The sequence below is a fragment of the Phaethon aethereus genome, assembly GCF_964289735.1.
Source record: "Phaethon aethereus genome assembly, chromosome: 2".
NCBI lineage: Eukaryota > Metazoa > Chordata > Aves > Phaethontiformes > Phaethontidae > Phaethon > Phaethon aethereus.
In genome coordinates, this window is record NC_138582.1 from 106,659,668 (window position 1) to 106,671,729 (window position 12,062).

The following is a 12,062-nucleotide window of genomic DNA, read 5'->3' on the forward strand; positions in this document are numbered from 1 at the left end:
TCAGCTATATAAGCAAAGAGTGAGCCAAAGACGAAGTTCCCATTCTCCCTTTTTTACTTCCATCTCTGCTCTCAGCTTTAGCCCCCTCCCACCTTGACACAACTCTAGCCATTCTCAGACTTCTTGCAGCACTCACTCACCTCAACTCCAAAACAGGGGAAGCATGTTTTCCCCTCTGCAGGACTTCAGTTTTCTGCCAGTTTAGCACACTGAACCAGCCCAGTGAAGCATCTGATGAGCACCAAGGTCAAGTGCAGGAAAAAGGAAGAGAACACAGGGATGTGGAGGAGGGCAGAGAAGGAAATGTGTTGCTCCCTAGCCTTTTTCTCAAGGCTGGAGTGGGGAGAAAGGCAAGCACTCCTTCCCTGAGCAGCAGGCGTTTAGATGGATGTAAGTACAACAGCTTTTAGCTGTACTAATATTTTAGAATTCTTGAAAGTTTTCAGAAGAATGAGTCAAGGAGAATTATTTTATTACACAGCATTAACTTAACCATTTTACGCATTACAGATTTGCATACCACAAACATCCATCTAATACCTGAGGCAATGTTATGTCATTCACTTCCCAAACCTCTGTATCCAAGTACAACATTTAATCTGTGAATGGAGTTAGAGCCCTCTGACTGTATCTTGCTTACAAGTCAATGCCTTCTCTTTTCAGTGTTTGCCTCTCTACTCCCTATTTTACAGGCACATTAACAGGAAAAGTCATACATAAATTCGCACACTCAAGTGATACAGATCCAGAACAGTAGATAATTTAAACATATTTTGCAAATGTAACTGCTAGACCACACAAATTCTACTTAATTACATTTTTTTTTTTTTAAATCGCAACCCTAAAGGTTAGAAACAGGCCACTGCAAGAGTGCCAGTGCCACTCTTCCCCTCGTCCTTCCAAGATTTCCAAGTGTTCCAAGCCTTCCAGATCCTTCACATATATGCATGGTCTAACAACTCCTAACTATGCCCGTATGTATGTTCAGTAGTTTGAGATGCCACCTGACCAAACACCAGAGTCCATGCTTTTCTGACTAGCTCTTCTACCATTAGGTAAGCTGCCCAAACAGATTAATGCTGTACTGCTGCCATCCATCCAGTACAGAAAACAAGCTGTTGTCATAGTTTATACTATTGTGGTTTTTCCCATTCCATTTGGTTTGGAAAAAAAGTGGCAGTCATTGCAACACTTGCTCATCGCTTGAATATACCAAAGGAAATGCAACTACATATAGTATGTATTTTCTATGGGTAGGTAGGGGGCTGAGGGGAGAAAGCAACCCAACTTTGACAGCTTGGTGTTTTACTGGATCACCTCCCTAAAGAATCTTTATGCAAAAGGAAATTAAAATAATGTAAATATACCAAGTTTGTCAAATATCTGTTTTCATCTCTACATTCATGTCCCACATCACATGGCAGTAGGCTTATTCATCTGTGATCTACACCACAAAAAAAGGAGAAACCACTATTAGGAGGAACTGTCTGTTACAAAAGTCCATCTCTTCACCTGTGAGCATCTAACATCTTTAACAAAAGAAAACAAAAAAAAAGTATGTAACAGCGTCCAAAATAACGTGCGGGACCCAGCTAGCTCTCATAGCGCCAACAGCGACCCAAGCACCATACTTGGTGCTGCCGCCGCGGCACGCTTCAGAAAGAGGAAGCGTTAAGGGCTTCCGAGCCAGAGGCAGCATGAGCCACTGCTCCCCGGCCGCGCCCCACCACCCCAGCCACAAAAGCGCTCGCTCCCCCACCGCCGCTTGCGGACGAGCGGTCGTCCCGCTGCGGCGGGGGCTGCCGCGACCAGACCCTCACTCGCGGTGCCCGAGCTCCGCCTCGGGCGTGACCGCGCTCCGCGGGGCGCGGCCTAGCAGGAGGCTCCTGGCGCCGCGCCGCCAGCCCGCGACCGCCCGCGTAACCCGCGACACCGCCGCCGGTGCAAAAGCACATGGCCGGCCAAACACCGAGGCCGGCCAGGTGAGGCTGTGCTCTTCTCCGCAGCCCGGATCTCCCCTCCTACCTCCCCCTCCCGCGAGCCCCGGCAGGGTTTCCCTTCCGAGCAGAGCCGTTACACCTCTGCCTGCTGGGCCGCCAGCGGCGGGGCTACGCCCGCTGCCCCTCGCCAGCGGGAGGCAGACTGACCACCCCACGCCACCCCGGGCGGGCGCCGCGCCCGCCGGCCCCCGGGCTGCCCCGTTCCGCCGGCCGGCGCCGCCCGGGAGCACTTCCTCCTTTCGGCCAGCGGCGCCGGCTCACAGAAACAAAGAAAAAACGAGCGCGCAGCCACCCCAGGCGCCGGACTTTCGCCCGCTCCCGGGGAGTGCCGCTCCACCTGGGCAGGTAGCGCCGGCACCGCCCGCTGCGGAGCGGCGACGCGCCTCCCCGCACGCTCGGGGGGCGCGTCCCACGCGGCAGCCTCGCTCCCCCGCGCACAGAACGCCGGCCGCAGGCGCTACCCCCCGGCACCTCCCCGCTTCCCCCCGTCTCTCACCGGAGCCCCGGTCTCTCTCGTCGTCATTGTCGTCCTCCTCCTCCTGCCGCTGCCCATGCCGCTCTCCCGGCCCCCGCTCCTCGCCTTGCGCCTCCACCGGCACCACCGTGAAGCTGGTCGGCATGGCGCCGGCGGCCCCGGGACCCGCTGGCGCCTCCTCCCCGGGCAGCGGGCAGGGTGAACCCGGCGCTGCCGCCTCCCTCACGTGAGAGCCATTTCCTCACGCAGCAGGGGGCGGTGGCCGGCACCGCGCCCCCGCCCCGCCCCGCCCCCGCCCCTCCCCGCCTGGCTGCCGGCGCTGCGGCCGCGGCTCCCGAGTGAGCGGCCGGGGCACGGGGGCGCGGCGGCCGCCTCCCCGCGGGCGAGGAGGAGGAAGGCGAAGGGGGTGCTATGACTAGCTCTGATTTGCATACACGCAACTTCCCAGCTCGGAACAGAGGCAGGTGGGAGGGAGGTGTTGCTCCCCGCGGAGCGGAGCGCCGGCGCGTTGGCGGGGGGCAGAGTCTGCCGTGAGGCGGGCGAGTGCCGCTGGTGTGTGAGCGCCGCCCCCGGGCCGTTCCGCTGGGCTTCAGCCATGGCTGTTGGGCACAAAAAGCTGCCTCTCTTCCTCAAACCGTGCGGCTACCCTTGCAGCGCCAGTGCGTCCACCGCGCCGCGGCTCCCCGCACCCCAGCGGGCAGAAGCCGCCTTCCAAAGGAAACCAGAGCCAGACGGCAGGGCCCTGATCCTCCAGGTCTCTAGAGGGGTGGCAGCATCCAGAAGGCCCAAGCGGGAAGTTTGCAGGTCACCTTTTGGACAAGTGGAGGAGAAAGTCTGCTGTGTGCCTCGGGACTATGAAGATGGTTCCCAGAAACCTGCTCTCCTACACAGCAGTCAGGGGTTGCAGGGGACAGCTGAAGGCCCCGTGATTCAGGTTGGAGTCATCATGTAAGCTCTGACCTGAAGTGAAGCAGATTCAATGAATCAGTGGATGGGCAGTGTATCAAAGTAAATATTAATGATGTAGTACTAGTGATGAGCTGTAGCTATTGGTTACCTTAAACTTCCCAGGGGAGGTTGTACTCCAAAAGTAGAGAAAACAGACTTGGAAGCCAAGGGCGTTTTTCTTGTCTCCTGCTATTTTACCTTCCCAGCAAAGTGCTAGAATAGAGCAGAAAGACTCTATTCATGTCGGTCTGTATCTATGCCTTTTGGAAGGCAATCTGGTAGATTTGTGAGTCCCATACCTCAGTGGGATGGAAGATGTCTACTTAACAATGCAGTCTCTCCCACAGCATAGAGGCCTTCAAAGAAGGGGGTAGGGAAAGTGATTCTGGCCATCAAAGATGGCAGATGTGGAGGTGGTAGGGCAGCAAGAAAAGGGGCGGGGGAGGCATGGTGACATTTTGATACGCGGTATGGGCTTCCAGTTCCACCCTCATCCAAACTATGGTGTAACTACAGTAATGAGAACGGTTGCTGCATGAAAAAGGAGTTTCTGTGTTGAGGAAACAACTCCTTCATCCTCCTTTTGAGCCTTTTTCAAAGCTCAAGGAAGTGACCGGAATGGTGTCTTTGCTAGTGATAGTGGATTTCCAATATGTTAATGAAGTTACCTGCAGAGGCAAAGGTATTTTGGGGCACTTCTAATGTTAAAGTTCATTTTGACATGGTACAGAAAATTATTATCAAAATTAATGGTACTAAGGAACTAGATACAGTGATAAGTTAGAATAGTAAATGTAATTTTAAAACATACACAATATATAACAATTCCCTTTTCATAAAAAGGACTGAACAGCATGCAATGCGTAAGGCATGGATTACATATGAGCATTGAGAAGAAAATCTTAAGTAGCTGGTAATTTTTTAAATGTCATCCATCTGGTGCCTTGAGAAGTCTAGTGAAAGAAACCCGTGTATGATAAAGATGAAAACGGTATCATACGGTATCATACACTATCATACTGCATGCACAAAAGGTTGAGTGGGGAGAAATTAAGGCTGCAGCCTGCAATTTTACTTCAACCTAATACAACTCTTTTGTCTAAAACAGCTAAGAGCCAAAGAAAGAGAAGCTTTGGACCAAACAACTTTCGAATAAACAGGAACAGCACTTCCTCTTCCAACTCTCTTCTGTTTCGTCTGTCGTAACCATGGAGAGCCATCTGATGAAAAATAGGTGCAGCTCCATGGAGCAAGGATGGTAAGTTCATAGAGTGTTGTGGGTTGAGCCCCGTTACAGGGACCTCCTGCAATCTGAGAACTATGATTTGTGAGGCTCTTAAAAGGTTTTGCACAATGAGGACCTGGGACTGTGAAAAGTAACTCACTTCTTAAGTTGTCATTTCCCTTCAAATAGCGTGAGGTAAGTAGTGTTGTGATACATGCCAGGTTTAACAACAGACTACTATGATGGTGCCCTTCTAGGAATAAGAAACAAAAAAAGAGTGAAAGTAGAATAAGGTTAAGCCATTACAGAGATCTGTGTCTGTAAAGTACATGAGTGTTTTGCTAAAAAAAAAAGAAAAAGGAAAAAGCTTTCCGCTTGTGACGTTCACTGAAAACACAGAGCTCTTGATCGTCACCATCTTTCTGTTTGGCAAGATAGGAATGCAGCAGGCACACCACCTATTCAACCAGATGCATCCAGGTGGACCTTTAGAAGGCATTCCTTGTTAACAAAAATGGATTTGGCAGGTGAATATGCTACTGAGTGCCCAACAACTAACTCCCCCAACAAAAAAAAAAAAAGAACACATGAAGAGATGTGAAAGTATAATGAAGCTAGTTTACATATGGAGAATAGAAAAAGGATTAAATTAACGCTAATGATGAATATGTTATGATTTAAAACAAGACCTATGCCTAAGGAAATTAATGATGTCACTAAGGCAGCGATACCTTAAAAACTTTTGTCTTTGATGTTATTGAGATATTAGAAATATATCACTAGACATAAAAAAAAAATACAGTTATAAGTAAAATCAGAAATAGCAAAGAAGGAAAGAAAAATGCTTAATACATACAGATCATAGTTTATGTGACTGACAATAAAAATCTTACTAGAATTACACAATTTCAAGTCATTGGGAATAATGCAGTTTATGTACATGAAAATTAAAATAAGCTAGCCAGTGACTTCTTGGACTCAGGAATGTTACATTTTTAGAAATCTTGAAAAATTGGGAAAATTCCAGAAGAGTGAATGATTATCCTTATCAATATTGAGTCACCAATATGTAAAAAGAGGGAAAAGAGTGACTCAGGAAAGTTGAGCTGACAGGCTCAATGATAATTTTGTTTTGAGGAAAGATGATTGTGATAATGTAAGTTTTGGGGGACAAGATAACATGAACAGTTAAAGTTGTTCTAGTGCTACAAACCACATGAAAGTAGCCAAGGCATTTGATTTGGTACCAGCTGAAATTTCGTTGGAAATTTCTGTGGCATTAACACTGTATACCTTCCATATATTTCAAAACCACTTCCTGACAGACCTCAATGTGTTAGCAGAGGCAGAAAGATAATGAAACCTAAGACAGGGAGCAGGGAAGATTAGGATTTGCTCTGACACTTTTTTCATCAACCATTTAGATTTTCTAGTAAAGTCTGTGGGTGACAATGATTGCAATAACAAGTAATGGGGGGAATTTCTGTAATCTGAATCAAACAGATAAAGGCATTATAATGCAGCCGTAAATACAGCCGAGGATCAGGACTGCAGGAAGTGAACATTTATCTTGGGAAGTGATAACTCCAAAAGAGATACAGTGTAACCCAAGTTGAGTGTGACACCTTCCCAGTTTGACCTTTGCCAGACCTTCCTGACTCCTCAAATATTTCTGTCTCATACTGTGACCAAAATGCAAGCCAGCTACACTGTGCTTTTTTTATTTCCTGGGTACAAACAAGTGTTTCCTGGAGTCCCGTGTACCACGCCAAGTGGTACTGTGCTAAGACTTGGGTTTGTTGACTACTTGTCTCTCCTCAATGAGGAGAGAGGGGCATCACAATCTGCCATCACCTGATGCCTTACAGTCTGTTATCACTGTCATCTGGAACACAGTGCAGGTTAGCACATCACAATGGACTCTAATTTTGTGAGAGCCAGAGAATTTCCATTGCCCAAGTGCTCATGACTAGGGCATTTCTGCAGAGACGCTGCAGTAGCTTTTCATCTCTATGGTGGTCATTAAGACACACCTGAAGCAAAGTGTCAGCTGGTGTGTCTTATCTTGCATTCAGAGCACATGGAGATGGAAGCCTATGAAAATCTGATTAAATTAGCTATTGCCAACATAGTCAATGCAACTAGTGAACTGGTGCTTTTTAGTCGGGCTGAACAAGACCACAGTGGTGTAATTGCCCTGTTTGGTGGATATGGAATACCCATCAGCAGCTCCAGAAATGCTGTGTGACCTCTCTGTTATAAAAGAAGTTGGCTACAGTCTTCCAGGGTCAGAGCATGCTGATAGAAGAGCATGTACTGGCATGAAGGTGGAATGCTACTGAAATACGTCATCTGGCGGCACAGTTGATTCCTCATTCTTTCTAAATAACCAAAATCATTGATAGAGAACATTCTGGAGGACCCTTTCCAGGAATTATTTAGGATGCTGTATCCACCACAGTATGAAACATTTTAGGATACCATCACAAAAAGATGGGTATGTATAATTATTGAACAGTATTTGCAAAACTAGTGGCAAGTATTTTTACTTTAAAAAGGCTCAGAACACAACTGTATTCAACAACTATTCCTCCTTTCAAGGAGGTATATGAACCTTGCCTGACCGAAGGCTGGGGAAATTAGAGATATCACTTATGGTTACAATGCCAGCATGCTTACTGAGTAATGATATGCCACAGCATGTGCTCATATCACAGCACAGGTTTCTAATAAGACTGAGATTTGCTTTGTAATCCTTTAATAAGTCTCTTTGCATTAAATGTACATACATATCTTGATCCTGAGTTGTTAGTACAGCAATGCTTTTGGCTCATGGGCAGGCTTTGCATGACATGATTTTATGTTTCATTAAATGCCTGTGGCTTCTGTAATAAGAGCAAACCTCAAGACTTTTATTGGTTTGATAAAGCTTTCCATGGCTGAGCTTTGTAGAAATCCTCACACTGACTCGGGCCACTTTATCCTGTCATTAGTTTACATGGTGATAGTTTATGGTGCTTTTTAGTCCATGAGGCTGGGTAGACTCCCAAAGTGCTATGACAGCAGCATTTCTTAAATTTGTGGCTTCAGTTTACTGTATAAAAACCTGCATATGCCTATTTTGTTGAAAAGATCAGATGGATAAGCAGCAAAGCGGAAGGGTTTGGCTTTACCTGGCTTAGACAAGGACCTCTCTGACCCTGAAGCCTGGAATAGGGATTCTGTCTTTCTAGACAGTAACTGAGACTGGTCAACAAAGGAAGTTTCCAAAGTACAAGACATAGCAGGAGAAGCTACTAGCTACTATCCCCCCAAAAGATAAGGGGATCTGATTGTCCCAAGGACCAGTACTAATAGTCAATGATTAGAAGTTATGGAAGAAATAGACGGAAAGAGACCACATGATGTGTTTTAACTCCCGGAATGTCATCTAAAGTTGCTGAATTGTCCAGCAGGATTGTTGAAAAGGCCACACTAGGCAAATTTCTTTTGAGACTTCAGATTAATTTGTTCCAACCAGCCGAGCTGGAATTCCTCTATTTGGAGAGTGATCTTATTCTAGCTTAGTATCCACATTTATGAAGAAACCTAGCAAAGAAGGTGTCATGCTTTAACCCCAGCCAGCAACTAAGCACCACACAGCTGCTCACTCATTCCTCCCTGTGGGATGGGGGAGAGAATCATAAGGGTAAAAGTGAAAGAACTCGTGGGTTGAGATAAAGACAGTTTAACAGATAAAGCAAAAGCCGCATATGCAAGCAAAGCAAAACAAGGAATTCATTCATTGCTTCCCATCGGCAGGCAGGTGTTCAGCCATCTCCAGGAAAGCAGGGCTCCATCACATGTAATGGTTACTTGGGAAGACAAGACACCATCGCTCTGAATGTCCTCCCCTTCGTTCTTCTCCCCCCAGCTTTATATGCTAAGCACAATGCCAGATGGTATGGGATATCCCCTTGGTCAGTTGGGGTCAGCTGTCCCGGCTGTGTGTCCTCCCAACTCCTTGAGTAGCTCCAGCCTACTCACTGGTGGGGTGGTGTGAGAAGCAGAAAAGACCTTGACTCTGTGTAAGCACTGCTCAGCAATAACAAAAACATCCCTGTGTTATCAACAGTATTTTCATCCTAAATCCAAAACATAGCCTCATACTAGCTTCTATGATGAAAATTTACTCCATTCCAGCCAAAACCAGCACATTCTCCACCCCTTATTCCATACCATTTACATCATGCTCAGGTCCCACACTATCCAATACATTCTCATTAACCACCCCCCCCCCTTCCTGTCCTTTGATGTAATACACAGATATCATTCCCTTAGTCTGGAAATGGACCACCACGGTAAAATGTCTTTAAAATGTCCACAAAATGTCCATTGAGTTCATTTAGTCCTTGATTTTGGGCTCCATTTGTTATGGTGGTCACTTAGAACAGGAGAGGTGTTGTGTTGCATGGAGTTACTGAGCATCAAAACCAGTTCAGCTCGGGTCACTGCTGCACTTGCACTGCTTCTTGTCAGGCTTCTCCTTCATTGGTTCAGGTTGTTCCTGCTATAGTAATTCCTATAACATGCAACTCAAATCATGGGTTACAACAATTTAAAGATATTCCATTGCAATCTCCACCCCTGGCCCCTTTGGACCAGACCATTGGGTTTAACATTGCAATTAACACCTCCCCTTGCCCCTGCTCCAGCTTGGACTGCCGTCTCTTAAGGTTGTACCTGCTCCAAGTGGAGCCTTATCCATGAGCCATAGTTTCTTCAGGGGTATACCTGCTGCAGCATGGACTTATCCATAGCCACAGTCACTTTGAGGTGCACCTGTTCCAGCGTGGCCTTACCCACAGCCACAGTCCCTTCAGAAGTAAACCTGCTCCAACATGGCCTTACCCATGGCTGCAGTCCCTCCAGGGGTATACCTCCTCTGTTGTGGGCTTATCCACGGCCATACGCTTTGAGGTGCTGCAGCATGACCTCATGCACAGCCACTGATTCTTCAAGGTGTAGCTGTTGCAGCGTGGATTTATCCACAGCCACAGATGCTTTGAGACGTAATTTCTCCAGCATGAACTTAGCCTTGGGCCACAACCCCTTCAGAGGTATACCTTCTGTGGCACAGACATAACCACACCCCAGACACTTCGAGATGTACCTGTTGTGGACTTATCCACAGCCACAGAGACTTTGGGGTGTTCTGCTCCCCCATGGACTCGTCCACAGGTCACAGTCCCTTCAACTCGAGTTCACAGTGGAGTTCCAGCCTGTCCAGTACAGCAGCACAGAAATAGCAGTGATGCCCCGGCCATCTGCCAGCCCAGGCGCATCACCGTTGCTGTTATCAAAATGTTCCCAGGCACAGCAGGGTCAGATGATAAGCAGTGCAGCAGTACAAAGCAGTGAAAGCAAAAACCAGCCACTAACAACGAGCACTATACTAATATACAGTAAGGCAAGCAAGCCCCACAGCAAGCACAGCAGCCTGCCTATTAATAGCTAAACAGCAATAACAGCTATAAACTCAATCTAGCACATTCCAGTCAAATCTGTTGTTATCTCAAACCCTTCAAGCCCCACACTGGGTGCCAAAAAGGACTGTTGTGGTTTAACTCCAACTGGCAGCTAAGCACCATGCAGCCGCTCGCTCACTCTCCCTGGGTGGGACCGGGGAGAGAATTGGAAGGGTAAAAGTGAGAAAACTCATGGGTTGAAATAAAGACAGGTTACTAAGTAAAGCACAAGCCATAACTCCAAATGTCACCCCCTTCCTTCTTCACCCCGCAGCTTTATATGCTAAGCATGATGTCATATGGTATGGGATATCACTTTGGTCATTTGGGGTCAGCTTCCCCAGCTGTGTCTCCTCTCAACCTTTTCTGCACCTCCAGCCTACTCTTTGTTGGTGTGGGGTGAGAAGCAGAAAAGGCCTTAACTCTGTATAAGCACTGACCATCCTTCTGTTTATGCTGTAAAAGTTCAAAACTTAAAAAAGGTGAAACACTTGAAAGTTCAAAATCAAGCATTGTTTCCTTGGAAGAGGCCATCTTCTTGGCTGCAAACCAGGTGACATTTCATGAAGAGTTACAAGGCTTTGCTCATCCCACAGCCCTTTCGTACAGTTTCCTGAACTTCCATTTAGAAAACAGTTCAAGTTGTAATGTCCTAAATGATGGCGCAACTCCAATCAGGACTTGCCTTTGCGTTACAGCATAGGCATTTATTCCTGTAAGGCAAAACCAGCTGATGTTGAGAGCCTATCTCTAAAGAAGAGCTGTGAGAACAGGTTGTTGTAGAGATGTAGACAGCTTTTCTAAAAGCAACAACTAGCATTTCTTAGTCAGTTAGCTTGCAGCACACAGTCTTCAGATAAGTGTGATCAAAGTCCATATAGCAGGCACAACCTAGCCTGTTTTCCTGGAATCCACCACAGCTGTGTTTGTCACTGAGTTACATTAAATTTGGGGAAAAAAAAAAAATCTCTTCTAAAACCTGGCTCTTGTTTCCATGCTCTTTTGTCACCAAAAGATGTCATTTCATTTGCCTCCCTGCTTCAAACTTGGGTGAAAAATTCCATTTGGTTCTTGGTTGCAAAGGTGCTGTTTAATCATGTTTTACTTCCTCAGGCTATTCTGATAGCCACTGTCCAACTGTACTCCACTGGATGATAGTATACTACAAGATGGGAACACTGGGTCACAACAGAAAAAAGAAATGGTCCACATATTCTCAGCTATTGTGAAAATTATGATTTTTAGAAAACACAAATCTAATACAGATACTAGTTTTTACATTTATTTAGTTGAACACAATTATACAAAAGGAAGAAAGTTATGTTAATTAGTATTTCAGCATGACAAGATGTATCATAATTTCAGCCAATACTCAAATTTGAAGCTGTAATTGTAGCCATTGCAATAGGTTATAGAAAGGCCTCATTTAGATTCGCAGTTTTCTATCAGTTTGCAAGCTCATGAAGTTGGCTAGCTTTCCTGTTACATAAAAGATACTTGCTCTCTTTACTGAGAAATAATCGGGCAGTTTGTTACTACATTCATAGAACTTCTGTTTCCATCTTTGTTTTACAACACTCCAATAATGTAAAGGAAGATAGCACCTGAAGAAAAACACTAGGAAACTCTGCCTCTAGTTGGAATACAAAAAGGTGAACCTAGCAGAATCTCCTTATAAGCAAATCGAGATGTATATTTACATTTATGTTTGTGTGTGTTTTCAACTTGACTTTATCACAGATGTTAGCAGAGAAGCATAGGAAAATTAAAAGGAAGAAATATAAACTATAACTAACATCTGGGGGCTTTAATGTCAGCATTTTGGAAACAAATTTTTTTTTACTCCTCTAGTCCTTATCATCTACAGAAGATATAGAATGGATAGATTTACAGTGTCACTCCTAACC

General features: G+C 46.0%; 1 protein-coding gene across 2 annotated transcripts in view; it reads right to left on the bottom strand.

Moving 5' to 3' along the window:
* SLC12A7 (solute carrier family 12 member 7) overlaps window positions 1–2,620 on the bottom strand; it is a gene marked incomplete at both ends in the record, with an annotated part of 70,181 nt that extends 67,561 nt beyond the window's left edge. For both annotated transcript variants that reach the window (XM_081996560.1, XM_081996559.1), the window contains one exon: window positions 2,497–2,620. In XM_081996560.1, the coding sequence (XP_081852686.1) occupies window positions 2,497–2,620 (124 nt within the window). The remainder of the gene's footprint in view (window positions 1–2,496) is intronic.
* Window positions 2,621–12,062: the final 9,442 nt, after the last annotated feature.